At 46.0% G+C, this 16,184-nt stretch overlaps 1 protein-coding gene across 1 annotated transcript in view; it reads right to left on the bottom strand.

Annotated features, from left to right (window-relative positions):
- The window catches only part of AKAP9 (A-kinase anchoring protein 9), a 102,267-nt gene that overhangs the window by 6,840 nt on the left and 79,243 nt on the right, over window positions 1-16,184 (bottom strand). Inside the window, 14 exon segments of the mRNA XM_064166940.1 lie at window positions 998-1,068; window positions 2,502-2,734; window positions 3,350-3,550; window positions 4,099-4,284; window positions 4,637-4,745; window positions 5,872-6,077; window positions 7,521-8,180; window positions 9,921-10,071; window positions 10,997-11,216; window positions 11,972-12,116; window positions 12,758-12,946; window positions 14,337-14,528; window positions 15,169-15,287; window positions 15,981-16,038. Of these exon segments, the coding sequence (XP_064023010.1) occupies window positions 998-1,068; window positions 2,502-2,734; window positions 3,350-3,550; window positions 4,099-4,284; window positions 4,637-4,745; window positions 5,872-6,077; window positions 7,521-8,180; window positions 9,921-10,071; window positions 10,997-11,216; window positions 11,972-12,116; window positions 12,758-12,946; window positions 14,337-14,528; window positions 15,169-15,287; window positions 15,981-16,038 (2,740 nt within the window).

Genomic DNA, 16,184 nt, shown 5'->3' with positions numbered 1-16,184 from the left:
GCCTTTCCCTCATCCAAGAGTCATCTTGGCATAGAAAGAGATCAGGTTCATCAGGCAGGACCTGCCCTTCATAAACCCATGACGGGGGTGGGAACCGGATGATACTGAAGGTCTACTCCAACCCAAACCATAAACCATTCCATGAATCTCTTATGAGAAGCCCAACAACAGCTAAAATTGGTTTTACCAACACATTCCACAGGAAAAGCTCCCTAATTTTTCTTAATCCCACCCACAATGGAGCAAAACAAGACTGAAGCAAAGATTTGCGGCTGTGCTGAGCATGAAACTTCTCAGAAGCCTGAGGGATTGGTTAATCCGAGCAATTGCAGCAAAGGTTGAGAGAGGTTATCCTCCTGCTCTGCTCTTCACTGGTGAGACCTCATCTGGAGTACTGTGTTCAGCTTTGGGCTCCCCAGTTCAAGAGGGACAAGAAACAGCTTGAAAGGGTTTAGCAAAGGACTACAAATCTGCTGGGGGGTCTGGAACATCTCTGTGATGGGGACAGGCAGGGAGCCCTGGGACTGTTCAGCCTGGAGAAGAGCAGTCTGAGGGGGATCTCATCAATGCTGATCCATACCGCAAGGGTGGGTGGCAGGAGGATGAGACCAGGCTTTGTTCAGTGGTGCCCAAAGACAGGAGAAGAGGCAAAGGGCACAAACTGGAACACCAGAAGTTCTTCTGAATACAAGGAGGACCTTCTGTAATGTAAGGGTGCTGGAGACCTGGAGCAGGCTGCCCAGAGAGGTGGAGGAGTCTGCATCTCTGGAGACTTTCAAAATCTCCCTGAGCAATCAGCTCCAGTTGAACCTGCTTGGGCAGGGGTGTTGGACTAGATGGTCTCCAGGGATCCCTTCCAACCCCAACCATTATGTGACCCTGTGCCAAGGAGGCGGGAACAGCATCCCATTTATTCCACATGTGGAAAATGAAAACCATCTGCAGTAGGCAGTGGTGTGAGCTGTGGGCACCATTTTCTTACTAGGCTATGATTTACCTGTGCCGTGGCTGATACTCAGCACACCAGAACCTGTGACCCTGTGCCATCGACGAACCAGGAACTTCATTCTGCATTTGAAAGTGAAAAATCAATTAATAAATGCTTCAGGAGAAATTAAATTGCCTACTCAATTCTGACAGTTCAGAAGGGATTGGAAGTGCCTGAACCTGAGCAGATAACTTGCCTAGACACTTCCCAAGGAAAAACACTTTCAGCTTCACCTCTGCAATTTCAGGAAATCCAAGTGGACAGTGCATGACCCAAACACCTAATCCAAGGAACATAAGCATTTAAAAATCACACTAAATACACTTTTTGCCCTGTAACATCCGTAGAATTGTGACCACAGAGCACTGTGAGTGAAAGCCTCACTTACAACAGGCACATAAACAGCACCTTCAGCTTACACTACGCCCAGGCTCAGATCAAGCAGAAGTGCCTGGAAAGTCCAAAGCTTTGTGAAGGAGGTTGGTTAGCAACATGGCAGGAGCTACACAGCAACCTTCACTTGCTCTTCCTCATCTAGTCCTACTCATCTTCAGCCTGGGACCTACAGCCTGGTGAACTCAAGGGACTTCCAAGATGGCTAAAATGAACTCACAAATCTCTATCACACACATGTGAAGAAATTCAAGCTCCAAAGGAAGTTCAGCTGCAGAAAGCATTTTGTGCCAGCCTTGGGCCTCCTAATATTTTTTCTTAATATCAGCACTTTATCCAGTATGCTCCTTGATTACCAAATGCAGAGTTCCTTCTGACTACCATCAGGTCAACTACTCCTGACACAGGCCATCAGCACCCTCGCCTGGATCAGCACTGGTGTGGCCAGCAGCCCCTGGACAGGCCACATCTTGAGTGCTGGGTTCAGTTTTGGGCCCTCACTCCAAGAAGGACACTGAGGGGCTGGAGCAGGTCCAGAGAAGGGCAAGGAAGCTGGGGAGGGTCCGGAGAACAGGGCTGGGCAGGAGCAGTTGAGGGCCCTGGGGGTGTTTAGTGTGGAGAAGAGGAGGCTGAGGGCAGAGCTCACTGCTCTCTGCAGCTCCCTGAGAGGAGGCTGCAGTCAGCGGGGCTTGGGCTCTGCTCCCTGGGAACAAGTGACAGAAAGAGGGGAAATGGCCTCAAGTTGCCCCAGGGCAGGTTTAGGTTGGATGTGAGAAGAAACTTCTTGACTGGAAGGGCTCTCAGAGCCTGGCACAGGCTGCCCAGGGAGGTGGCTGAATGCCCATGCCTGGAGGTGTTTCCAGGAGGCAGAGCTGTGGTGCCGAGGGCCATGGCTTAGCGAGCTTGAAGGGCTTTGCCAACCCAAACCATTCTGTGAGTCTGTGATGGATTTTAGTTGTGCTTGGCTCAGCTTGTCACCCTACACAGTATCTACCACACTCATGACTGAAAAATGTGCAATTTAAAGAGGATGGAACATTACATATATAGAATCTGCTGGAGCAGTAAATACTGAACTGCAGAGTCACATCTGTTCAAAATTAAACTTCCTCCAGCTCACCTTGAAATTGCAACAGACACTCTGACGGCAGAGCGAAATCTTGCGAAGCCCTTTGAGCGATGGGTGACGATCTGGAGGTCTGTGCAGGAGGGCTGCCCACCCATTCGTGCGATGAGGGCCAGCGTAGCCTCTTCACACTCCTGGAACCCCCCAAGCAGCAGCAGCAAGTATTTCTTCTGATAGATGAGAGCCTTCCGAAAGCTCTCTGCCCGGAGATATTTGCCATAAATTCTCTATGAGAGAACACAGAGGCCCCCCTCAGCTCCACTACTGCAGTTCTAGCACTTTGACCTCACTGCTCCTCTCATTTCTGGTTAAGAGTGGGTTTAGCCCAGAGCAGGACTCATTTGGATGGGACAGTAGGAGGAAGTTCTTTATTATGAGTGTAGTGGAACACTGAAACAGGTTGCTCAAGGAGATGATGGAGGCCCCATCCCTGGAGAGATTCAAGGTCAGGCTTGAGGGGGCCCTGGGCAGCCTGATCTAGTTGGGGATGCCCCTGCTTACTGCAGGAGGGTTGGAAAAGATGACCACTAGAGGTTTCTTCCAACCCAGTGCATTGTCTGGGTCTCACTATCATGGAGAAGGCTACACTACAGCTCACACTTGCTTGATGTAGCTTTGTAATCTAAGGGTCATCAGAGCAGCAGGAAATCAAGCACACAGAGACAACACAGGGACTTACGCTCCTGGGGAGAAAAGCTAAGAGGGAACCTAGCGGAGGATGGAAATTTTACACCAGAATTAATGCTTACTTCAAGTCAGCAGAGTGAAGGCAGCGAAAATTGGCCCAAATCAACATGGCAAATGGAGGTGCAGTTGGTGTGTGGGTCACAAAGTCTCCTTACCCGTAAAACAGCATTTTCAGAATCTGAGCCCAGCTCTCTGAGGAAAGCTTCACTCCTGAGCTCTGCTCTCAGTTTGGAGATCTCTGCATCAGCTTGTTTCAAAGACTTTTGCAGGGACAGCTTTTCTCTGTTCCACATTTCCTTCTCGGAGGCCACAAGAGTGTCGATATTAACTCCAACATCCGAGGAGTGCCTAGAAGACTGAAGAGAAAAGCAACTGAGTTTGAACCACACAGTCTGGAAATGCCTGAGCTGAGTCACTTCAGGCAGTGGTTTGGTGGAGAGCTCTTAAAATTAACAGGAGAAAAGCCACCACTGACTGGATTTGAGGCCATCCCTGCATCCTAGCACCTCAAAAGCGGAGAGTTTAAGAGTCTGATCTATCTCCTGGAAAAAATACAGCTTCTCAAAAAACCAAACCAAACCAAACCAAAACAACCAACCCCTCCTTGGATCATACTAACTTCATGAGCCTGAAGCTATCTGCATCAACTTGCTACTCATCAAGGTGATGAGATAGAGTTCAAAAAAGAGGAGTACATGGGAGAGAGAAGAGCACTCAAACAGAAGCTGCAAAAAATCATAAAGTTTAAGGTCAAGAGGCACTGACAGGACAATAACAACTCCCACCCGTTCACCCTGCAGAGGGAAGCCAAGACAGAGCTTGGTCATTGCCAGTGAGGTGACAAGGACAAAGAACAATGCTTCCGTGCCCATCTGCACGCCTTGATACCAGCACAAAGACATACATAGTCTCCAGAAGCTTGTCTCTGCTGGTATCTTCTCAGTTCTCCCTCCAGTTTCATAACAGCATTCCTCAAATTGTTCTTCTCCTCACTCAGCCTGCTGATAAAGCCTGTCAGCTCCGCGTTCTGTCTCAGCAGCCTCTCGGTCAGCGAGCTGGGTAGAGTCCCTGGTGGTACCACGTGCTTCAGCTAGAAGACAGACAGAAAAACCACAACTTCTCTTAGGTCCAAGATGCCAACTTGAAAAAAAATGGATTTTCTTGAAGAAAAGGTCACAAGACTCAAAAATTCATAATTCAACTGGAAATGTTTTAATCTGAAAGATGAAAAAGTCACTTTTAAGGTAATTGAAATGAAAAAAAAAAAAAAAAAAAAAAAGGAGAGTTTTTCTACTTTGGCTCCAAATCACAAGACTTGCTGAAACAGATTCTCCTCTCTGAAGTCCAGACCCGGATAAGCACTGACTTAGCAGCTCCCTGGTTTATACTCACAGATCATCATTCAAGCCCCTGCCACCACAGTTATAGTGCCGCCCTCTCACCTCTTCCAGGCAGGACAATCCAGACAGTTTCTGCAGCTCTGAAACAACCTCTTCAATAGTGTTTTGCACTGCAGTGAAATCCTGGATATCTGCTGTTTCAAACTGGAACCTGCAACAGAACTCACAGCTTCAGCAGTAGCTACAGCGTGAAAGGACTTCCCAGCAACTCCTGAATCTCTGAGCAAAACCTCAGGGGATTTTCAAGCTAGAATGCACTCAGCACCGGTAAGGCCACACCTGGACTCCTGGGTTCAGTTTGGAGTCCTCTCTCCAAGAAGGACACTGAGGGGCTGGAGCAGGTCCAGAGAAGGGCAAGGAAGCCGGGGAGGGTCCGGAGAACAGGGCTGGGCAGGAGCAGTTGAGGGCCCTGGGGGTGTTTAGTGTGGAGAAGAGGAGGCTGAGGGCAGAGCTCATTGCTCTCTGCAGCTCCCTGAGAGGAGGCTGCAGTCAGCTGGGCTTGGGCTCTGCTCCCTGGGAACAAGTGACAGAAAGAGGGGAAATGGCCTCAAGTTGCCCCAGGGCAGGTTTAGGTTGGATGTGAGAAGAAACTTCTTGACTGGAAGGGCTCTCAGAGCCTGGCACAGGCTGCCCAGGGAGGTGGCTGAATGCCCATGCCTGGAGGTGTTTCCAGGAGGCAGAGCTGTGGTGCCAAGGGCCATGGCTCAGCCCTGGCCTTGGCAGAGTCAGAGGATGGATGGACTGGATGATCTTACAGGGTTTTTCCAACCCAAACCATTCTCTTCTATGATTCTACATGTTTCAGAACAAAATGTTTAATAATAAATTGCCATCACAGCAAAATTAAAACAGATTCAACCCCCTGTGAACTAGCACCAGGTCAGCTGTTTTTCTTATGGATACAGTAACCTGAGAAAATAAGAACCAAGGTCAGTTTCATTGGGGTGTTATTTTTTCTGGGAGTAGTAAGGGAGTTGATGATATCAATCACCTCTGTATTTGTCCACTTGCAGTGTGAACTGTTTTACTACCCTCTTCTAAATATGATGTTCTGCCTACACCATACCCAAATAAGCCTTAGCACTTCTCAGAGAACAAAAAAGAAACTATTTTCCTCTAACTTATAAGGGATCATCTTGAACACAAAAGATCTAGAGCAGCCCTTGGTAATCTGTGACCCTGTCTTATATCAGTAGAGCTCGAGCAGCGGTCCACGCTCAAAAGTGAGTGCAGCCCCAAAATGCTATTAACCGAACCCAGCAGCTGACCACTCTAACCTGCTAGCAGCTTTCTGAGCCAACTGCTTCAGCTGTGGAGCTGTGGTTTGCAGCTTTCGACTGACGCCTTCCAGAATCTCAGTAGCAGCAGAGAGATCTCCTCTTCCTGCCAGCACGGGGCAGACGGATTCCTTCACCTCAGCTCCTTCCATTTTTTGCTGTAGAACCCAATTTCTCGTTCTGTCATTGGGTGTATCCCAGGCAGTCTGCAGATAAAGAGGTGTTCACACACAGAGAGAACACACCTGGTCTGGCGCTTTCAACTGGAAACTTAGAATGATCAGGTCGGAAAAGACCTTTAAGATCATCTCGTCCGACCACTAACCTACCATTACCATGCCAGTCTGAAACACATCCAGCAACTGAAGAACAAAGAACTCTGTTAGGGAAAGAAGTTTGCTGTGACTACAGTGCCACTGGAATGGGCTGCCTCGGGAGGTGGTGGAGTCGTCGTCCCTGGGGCAGTTCAAGGCAAGGTTGGATGTGGCACTTGGTGCCATGGTCTAGCCTTGGGCACTGTGGTAAAGGGTTGGACTTGATGATCTGTGAGGTCTCTTCCAACCTTGGTGATACTGTGATACTGTGATACTGTGCTGTGCCACTCTACAATTACTTAGTTTTCTGGAGAGGAGGAGGCTCCCAGAATTGGAAGGGGGCCTCCAGGAGAGCTGGAAAGGGACTTTTTCCCTTCCGGTAAGGTACACTCTGAGCATGGCAGGAAGGTTGATGCTATCACAGTTAGCAATGCACCAAAGATCCTGCTTCTAAGCTGCATTTCCAGTGCTTCAGAAGATTAAAGCCGGGAGCGGAGCTAGAGCCAGATTTTCTTCCTGGCGCCACAGACAGACAGCTGCCAGAAAGCACAAAATGATGGCAGGATGGGTAAAAACAGAGTCAGGAAATAGGTGTGGAATAGGCTGCCCAGGGAAGTGGCCAATGCCCGTCTCTGGAGGTGTTTCTTCCAATAAAACCACTCCTGTCAATCTCCTCTGGGACTCCAGCAACACCTGTCTGCTACAGTGAAGTTTCTAAAGAGCTTTGCAAGTAATTTTTAAATAATTGTAGAAATTCCCAAACCTTTTGTGAGAGACTAAAAAGTTTACAGGCAACAGTGGCTGCAACTTTCATTCACCTAAAGGTCAAGCAAAATTCTCAAATTCATTTGTCACCTCGACACGTTCCTTTGGTTCTGGTTGCTAACACCTCCACTGTCACGGTGTTCGGTGACTTTATCACAGCTGTTGGGAGATCACTTTCAAATGTTTCAAAGACCACTTATGATTTATGAGCTGGAGATGAAGAGCAGTGACCTGCCGCATTCCTGAGCGGGAAGAGCTCATTCCTCTCCCTGGGTGCAGGAAGTAACCCTCTCCCTCACCAAGCCACGGAGTCTGTGTCTACATTCAGATGCATTTCTCCAGTTCATGCTGCTTCTTACACATCTCTACAGCTCCAGCCTCTGAGCATATGTGAACAATTTTAGGCAGCAAAATGGGAAGGTTTCCCTTTCCCTGGTGCCTGCAGTTTGTAACCTGCAGGCTATTTCACACTGTGAGTGAAGGCACAGAGATACACAGCACTAAGTGAATGAGAACTAACAGCTAAACAGCACAGGTTGGCATCACATGTGGCTCTCAGAGCTACTGTACCTCATTTGCTGTCCTTTCTGCTTCCTTTTTCCTTCCTGCACTCTCCTCCGCTTTTTTCTGCAGCTCTTGGATTATTTCCTGCAACTTCTTGGTTTCATTCCCTAATTTATGGACTTCTTGCTTCTTTTCTCCAAGTTGCCACTGAAGGTCTTCTACTCTGGATTCCAGCTCATGGAGTTTCTTCTGTGCTACTATGTTAGCATCTTGCTCTGCTTGTAGTGCTTTCCTCTGGAGCTGCCTTTCTTTCTCCATTTGCTGTCTCACTTGCACAGATTCCAGTTTATGCTTCTCCATCTCGCTCACTAACTCCACTACACGGTCATGCTTTTCATCCATTTGTTTCTGTAGCTCTTTCAGTAACTCCTCAGGTGGATGAGGTGTTCCAGCTTGCCCTTTCTCCCCAGCACTTTGAAGCTGAGCACACAGCTCTCTTTCCCTTTCCAGAGCACTGCCGATTTCGAGAGCTCGAACCTTCTCCGACTCAAGGAGCACCTGCAGCTCGGAGCTGCGGCCCTGCTCCCGCGCCAGCTGGGCGGCACTCACTGCTTCCTGGGAGTCAAGCCTCTGCTGCAGCTCAGCCGACAGCTCTTTCTCCTGCATCAGAAGCTGAGTTAGCTCTAAGTTCTTCCGCTTTTGATCTTCGAGGGAATATTTCAAATCCTTCCATGACAAACGAAAAGAAAAGGATTGATTAAAGCCATGTCTTCTGCACTTAGCACTCGTGCTGCCTCCACAGGACTTGCTCCTAACAGGTTGTGCTATACACAACTAATGTGACAACACCGAATCCTAGCATGCTTTGGGATGAAGGGACTTTTCAAGGCCAGCTAGTCCAACCCCCCCCCACAGTCAGCAAGGGCATCTGCAGCTACAGGAGTTTGCTCAGAGCCCCAAACAACCTGATCTGGGATGGTAGCAGAGACAATACCAGGCCATCTCCCACCCCTCTGGGTAGTGTAGGACATCTCTCTAGTCTGAATCTCCTTTTAGTTTCCAACCATTATCCCTTGTCCTGTCACAACGACTCCTCCTAAAATGTTTGCCTCCAGCTTTCTTCTTGGATCCTCTGAAGTCCTGAAAGGCCACCAGTCTGAATAACCCTAAATCACTCAGCAAAGGGCTTCCAGCACTCCCAGCACTGCTTGTGGCCTCCTCTGGGCCTGCTCCGACAGGTTCATGCTGATACTAGTGCTATGAATTGGATATGAAATGATCTAAATGCCAGTATGAAAGCAGATAACACACCCGATTAAAGCAGATTACAGGAGCCTCTATTCTAAAATCAGATCATCTCACAAAGCAATATCTGGAGCATAGGCTTTGGAATGAGATACAAACAGCCATGGTGCTGACACTGTAGACACTCAGCTGGTTTGACTTGCTCAAAGTCTGAAAATGATTTTGCAGACTAAGATTTGAAGATGTAAATAAGTCCATGGTGGTGAAGTGGTTGCTTTTTTTTGTCTTAATGGTTGTACTAGATTACCTGCTCTCCCTCATTTGATCAGATACTGCAGAGCACCACAGAATGCATCTGGATGGAAGGAACTCCAGAGGTCATCTGGTCCAACTCCCCCTGCAGTCAGTGAGGACATCCCCAGCTAGATCAAGTTGCTCAGAGCCCATTCAAGCCTGACCTTGAACGTCTCCAGGGGATGGAGTCTCAACCACCTCCCTGGGCAACATGTTCCAGTGTTCCACCACCCTCATAGTAAAGAACTTCCTCCTACTCTTCAGTCTCAATCTACCCTGCTCGGGTTTCAAACAATCAGCCTCATTCTCGGTAGTGCAACATGGCTTTGTAAATAGCTCCTCCCCAGCTTTCTCATTCCAAGGAAGCTGCTAATGCATCTTCTTCTAAAGCAAGCTCCTGGTTTTGATGAGGTGAGACTGCTGGCTTTTGACATGGAGACAAGCATATATCCTAAATAATACTCTCTTAACTCTTTTAGGAGCTGGGCTTGGGGAAGAACTAAGTGTAGCCCCATCAGCAGGGTCCTTCCCCTCTGCGTCTCTGACGTCTGTTATACAATCTAACACTCTCATCTTGTCCCTGAAAGGCACAGTTGTAAAGCTGCTATTGACTTAAATTTGCATCAGGCCTTTTTCTTTCCTTGCCACATAGTGATGAGTGCTCAAAAGACACGAAGTTGTGGTGCTGAGTGCCATGGCTGAGCCCCAGCCTTAGCAGAGTTAGAGGATGGTTGGATTGGATGATCTTGAAGGGCTTTTCCAACCCAGACCAATCTGCGACTCTATGGTCTCCCTTAGTATAGTCCTGCTGTTGAAGACAGAACACGGAGCACACACTGGACAAGAATGTAAGCTGGGGTGAGATGTTAGCCAAAAGAGTATTTCTGTGCTCCCTGATGTTCCAGACCATTTGTGGTTATGGAATACCTCAAGCTTCTCTCTTCCTCTTTCCTCACTGCGTTCCATTTTAGCTTTTTCCTTTTCCAAAGCCCATTGTAGCTCTCTGGATTTTTTCTGTTCACTGGCCATTGTATCCTTGAGAACATCTAGCTCAGCTGCTTTTTCTTTAACTTCAGTCCTAAAAGAGAAAGGACAACATTTAGATGAGACGATGGCTCTAATCCTAGCACAGCTGCTCGATACCATTCCATCTTCTCCAGTGACAATGCTGCTTGTGTCATGGAGTAACTAACCATGAAAAGCCTGCTTAGCAGATCAAGCTCCACACAAAACCAGAGCTGCATGAGTAAAAAATGAAGTCAGTCCCTCCTGCTAACTTTCTAATTACCAATTTTCATTAATTGGTGGCTCAGAGGCAGCTGAAGCTCAGCTTAATCCAGTCACAATCCAAATATGAAAGAGCGCAGCAGAATCTACCTTGCTGCCATGTGCCTCAAAAGGGGAAAATAAGATAATCTACCATAAAGGAAGAAAGAATGTCTATGCCCTGAATTTTACCTGCAAATCCATTTTGCATCAATTTGTGAAAGAATCCTAGTCCCGAAGGTCTGTAAAGGCTGCAAAGTTAAGCTAGAAAGTAACACGAATTTAAACTCTGCCTGAACTTGTTATCTCTGAGTGAACATCAAGATACACACATGGGCACATCCATCTGCTAAAGGCATAAAGAATAATGGCTTTCTAGAATGGCAAATATTTGGCCTGCAGCACTCAGATGCTGCAGAATTTCACATGGCAATATTTGCAATGACATCTTCACTCTGCAATTTTTTTTCTCCATGTTCAGCTTTAGAAGTAGAAAAGCTTTTAACTACAGCATGCTTATTAGCTTGTCTACAGTGATAATCTCACGTGCTGGAATCCTGAGAGAAAGTCGATTTAAATATTAATATAAAACTATCCAAACTTCTTAATCTACAGAACCATTTTTTTATCACACAGAGAGGAAGTTTATTTCTGTCAAGTGTGCCTTATGGAATGCTGAGACGGGATCGACTTCTTACAATTTCAGACAGCACAAAGTTTGGCACTGGAAGCCTCACCTGATGGTTTCTAGGTCCTTGAAGTGCTTGTGCTGTGCTTTAAGAGTTGCTTCAAGCTCTAGTTTGGCTTGTGCAAGTTCATTCTTCAGATCAGCACCCATCATTCTCTCTGAAGTCAGCTGTTCCTGAAGCTCAGCTGCTCTGTCCTTCATACTGTGGAGCTCCACTTGCATCTCCAGTATCTGTGACTGCTTCTGCTGCGTGTCATGCTCCAGCATTTCTAGGGAGAGCACGGATACGGAATTAGCAAACAAATACCACTCTCCATGTGGGCAAAACTTCTTCTAGCACAGAGGAGGACCACAGGCTATCTCTAAGAGTGATATTTTAAAAGAACCCGATCTTTCAGTAGTGGAGTGAGAGCAGAACCATGGCCTTTGATCCTATGCTTTCCAAGAAATCACTTCTGAACTTCTTTAAAAGGCTAAGCGACAACTGCATCAACACCTACCGTGTGGACAGCCAGTGAGAGAGGTGTGTCAGAGGCTGCCCAGGGAGGCGGCTGAATGCCCATCCCTGGAGGTGCTTCCAAGAGGCAGAGCTGTGGTGCTGAGGGCCATGGCTTAGCCCCAGCCTTGGCAGAGTTACAGGACAGTTGGACTGGATAAGCTCGAAGGGCTTTTCCAACTCAAACCATTCTGTGATTCTAACTATCCAATTAAGATGATTTCAAAGCTGTTGAACCTAAACACTTTAAATACACAGATGGAAAATAACCTTAAAACACAAGCACTATCTTTACAGCACTCAAAATAACTTTTAGAGTCACTTCCAACTTGATACAAGTCATAAGGACACAGGTCACACCATATTTTTTGGCAAACTAGTCGAGTAAAACTGAGAAAGATGACAAATGTGCATGCTCAGAACACGAATAACAAAGCCAGAGAGCAAACCAGCATCTTTTCACCTAAAACACTGTGAGTGCTGCCATGGAAACACTTGGGAAGAGACACATGTAAGCACAGAAGTCACCTTGGCTTTTTGAATCCCTCTCTTGTTCTCTCTTTGGATTGTTTTTCTCACTGTCCATCTGAGCACGTAATGCTTGAATTTCCATCAGCAAACTCCTTCTGTCTGCATCCTGAAGACAGTCCATTGCTGCTGTCTGCTTGCTAGCCTAGCAGCATTAGAAACATTGGAAAACAGAAGTCCAGAGTTGATTATTGGCAGTGTGGGTATTACATTTACCTGTACATTCACAGTGCATACACATTCCAAACATTCCCAATTCAGTCAGAATTAAATTGATGTTACAACCCTGAAAGCTGCTTGTTATTTTCTTATTTTCTACCAGGCATCAAAATTACAGAATCAGAAGAGCTACCAGCTTTATGGCCACTAGTTCTTTTCCTCACTGATTCTTCCGTGTTCCAGAGGAGATAACTGACCTCTCTGTCCCATCACAGCCTTATCATTCCTTGGTTTATAACTTGCTTCATGCACACGAGCTACCTTTTCTCTTGAACAAGGTAACATGATTCTAATTCTATTAATGAAACCAAGCTCAGGACAACTGTGCTTAATTCAAACTGGTCTCTAAAGGGTGCATTTTTTTCCACAGCTTGTGCACCTCAAAATCCCTTTCCTGCACCACATCAGTTTTAATTTTAAGAGGCAGCTCTTCTTCCTACAGCCTGCTTTTCACACTCAGACTGTCAAAACTACTACTGTCACCTAGAATTTTAAACGGATTTATACATTCAAAATTAAAATCTAACCTAGACAAACACACTTTGACTAAAGCACGTTTTCTGTTACCTGATCTTGTAGTCTGTGCTCCAACTGATTCATCGACATCCCTGCATCTCTTGTGCCCAGTCCTGCAAGTTCAGTTTGAAAGGCAGCCAGAAGCACATTTTGTTCTCTCACAAAGAGCTGCTGAACAGCGCGCAGAAGTTCTCCTCGCCAGTCTGAGCCCCTGTCAGGAGGTTCTGTATTTGCATAAACCTACAGTGGTACAAAAAGAATTTAAGCAGCAGAACTCTAAGACCATTATCATTTAGCACAGAGTGTGTTTCTGGTGGGAGCTCGAGCTGCTCTTAACCAGTAACTACACAAACAGATGTGTCTACTGTCCATGGTGGGACTCCCACATGCACAAATGCTCAACTTTTACCTGCTTTGGATGGAAGCAGTTTAGCTTTTTATAACTGAAAGCCTAGCCCCATGTGGTCATTATTTGTGTTACTGCATCACAGTGTCCTGTTAATTGTTATAATCAGATTTATTTTAACAATTCATAGATTCACAGAATGGTTTGGGTTGCAAGGGACCTTAAAGATCATCTAGTTCCAACCCTGACACATCGGGCAGGGACACCTTCCTCTAGACCAGGTTGTTCAAAGCCTCCATTTTAGGGTTCACTTTTGAATCTCTCACTCCAAGAAGGACATTGAGGTTCTGAAGAAGGTTCAAGGAAGGGCAACAAAGCTGGTGAGAGGGTCTGAAGAAAAGGTCTGGTGAGGAGCAGCTGAGGGAACTGGAGTTGTTTGGTCTGTAGAACAGGAGGCTGAGGGGAGACCTCCTTGTTCTTGGCAGCTCCCTGAGAGGAGGTTGGAGCAAGGTGGAGGTTGGTCCCTTCTCCCTAGTGACACATGACAGAAACAGAACAAATGGCCTCAAGATGTACCAGGGGAGGTTTGGGACCCATTTCTTTCCCAAAAGGGTTGTCAAGCCCTCAAACATGCTGCCCAGGAAACTTGTGGAGTCCCCGTCCCTGGAAGGGTTTCAGAGCTGCATAGGTGTGGTGCTGCTCACCATGGTCTAGCACCAGACTTGGCAGAGTTAGAGAATGGTTGAACTGGATGAGCTAGACTCAAAGAGCTATGTGGTAGTGTGCAGACATTGTGTATGAAAGCATTCATTTTATAATGATATAAAGTTAATTGCTCCACTTTCATGCAGAAGAGAACCAACCTACACAGATCCAATCACCTCACTTGGGCAATTAGGCAGGCAACTTCTAGTAAGTGTTAGCAGATTACTGATTGTGTTATATTTTAAACAATTTTCCCCTCTTTTCCCTTACTACAGTAGCTTTTTAATAATAGCCAAGGTCTGCTACAGCAGTACACTTTTAACTGCTCCTGGAAACAAGCTTTCAAGGCAGAACCACGACAAGGCAGATCTCTACGACAGCCATGCACAGAAGAACAAATGCAAGCTCTCCTTAAGGCTCTAGTTCACCACCAGAAAGCATGCCATGCATTTTTACTCCATGGTTCTGAAGTCCTGCAGCAGTATATTTGGAGCATTTAAACATGAGCTGTGACTGTGTCTCATAAGGTTATCATCAAAGAGTTTTTACTTAGGTAGGATTTTATGATGATGGTTATACCTCATCTTCTCTAGGAAGTTGCATCCTTACAATGAGCTCTCTCAGAGATGAAATGGTGCTTAGAAAAGCTTTTCTCTCCTCAAGCCAAGATTCTGGCTCTTGCTTAAGTGGTGGCACCTTCCTGTCACCATATGGAAATTCAGTGAGAGACAGCACCTGTATGCCCTCATGGTGGACTGCTTTCAGCAGACCCTACAACAAACACAAAAGGAAATCAGTGATGAAATCGTGATTGCAACAACAGTCATCATCGTCATCTTAGTTCACACGTGTTGGAATGCTGGTGCTTCTAAATTGACCAGCACAAGGCAACTATTTCTGCCTTCTCATACCACAGAGAGAAAGGCCACCTAGGAGCTAGTAAGTAGATGCATTTTGACTCAGGTTCAGATGAAAAGTCCCAAAGCTCACCCATCAATCCAATACTCAAATATTCAAATGCTTGCTGATAGAAACTGCCATTTTACAAACAAAACCCTGGGAAGCCTCCAGGCAAGCTTTGCAGCTCACTGTTTAAAATTACTACTAAGCTAGGGCTTTGCTGCCAAACACTTAAAAATCCTCTCTTTACTGTTTATAACACACATTTTTTGCCTTCACAACACTCACAACAATGTGACCACGGCATTGTCATTAACACACAGTAACTAGAAGACATTAACAGCAATGATCAAGTTTGAACCCAAGCCTGTCCTTACAGAATCCATATGAAACGAACAGGAGTATTTTCAAATGCACTACAATTGCCCACACTAAATGGCTCTATTTTCACTAATCAGGCAGCAGCCCATCTAAGCTTGTTCCATAATAATAATGATCAGTCCTACTTTACCTTGATTTTTTTGGGAAGTAAATCTGTTGAAGTGTCACCTTCATCTACTCCTTCGGATACAGCATCAGATCCCTGGATCTGAGCAAGACACATTCTTTGACTCCACTCTGAACTGGAGTCTAAAATAAAAGGAGAGAAAGACATGAAAGCTGGATTACTGTGAAGCTTTGAAGATTAGGCATCAAAAAAGCTTTTTTCTCTCTCCTAACAGGTGGTTGTATGTCACCAGAGTTGATTTTAAGTCTGCAGACTACCTGGTTTACAGTTTTGCTTTTCCAGTTTCAAAGCAGTAACAGCAAAACAACACCCCCAAAAATATCCCAACTTTGAAATCCTACTGCAGTTGTAAAAGAGAAGTAACTCCTTGCACAAACACTTCTGCCAGATGACCTCTCCTTACCATGCTTAGCCTTTGCCTAAGAACAGGATCATATTAATAATTTTCATTGCTTTTGGACCTTCTCTCTTCACCTCCCATGCTCAAGAGTTGTAGCTTCAAATTCTATGGATGATGGAGCTACACTGACGAGATAATGCAGTATGTAAGAAGAACCCAGGAACTGAGGTGGGACAAAAATCTAGCATTGGGTGCCTCCACTCAACCCATCTCCACCCCAGGCATTTTTCTCCTGTAGGAAATAATAGACACGGCACCCTCAACACCTTTTGGCAGTGCAACAGACTTCTGCTTCCGTTTGAGCAGCAACAGGTTGTGTTTCTTAGAAGAAAAGCTCTTTAATGGTAAGTTTTGTACTGAAGAAGTAGACTGAAGTTACAGTGCTGGCTGAAATCTTTAAAGCTAAGTATCTTACCACTAGACCCTTCAGCTTGATATGGTGGAGAACATGCTGACCCAGACACTGGGATGCCCTGTGTTTAGAAAAGAGAACAATTAAAGCTTTATCATCCCTCACTCACATCAAGAAAGCTAATTCTGAGGAGCAGGACATGATTTGAGTCTCTCTGTTCAATTTCCCCTGCAATCAAAGCCATCAAAAATGGCATTCAATGGAGTG

The sequence above is a fragment of the Pogoniulus pusillus genome, chromosome 28 (genome assembly GCF_015220805.1).
Source record: "Pogoniulus pusillus isolate bPogPus1 chromosome 28, bPogPus1.pri, whole genome shotgun sequence".
Classification (NCBI taxonomy): Eukaryota; Metazoa; Chordata; class Aves; order Piciformes; family Lybiidae; genus Pogoniulus; species Pogoniulus pusillus.
This window is presented reverse-complemented; position numbering and strand designations above follow the sequence as displayed.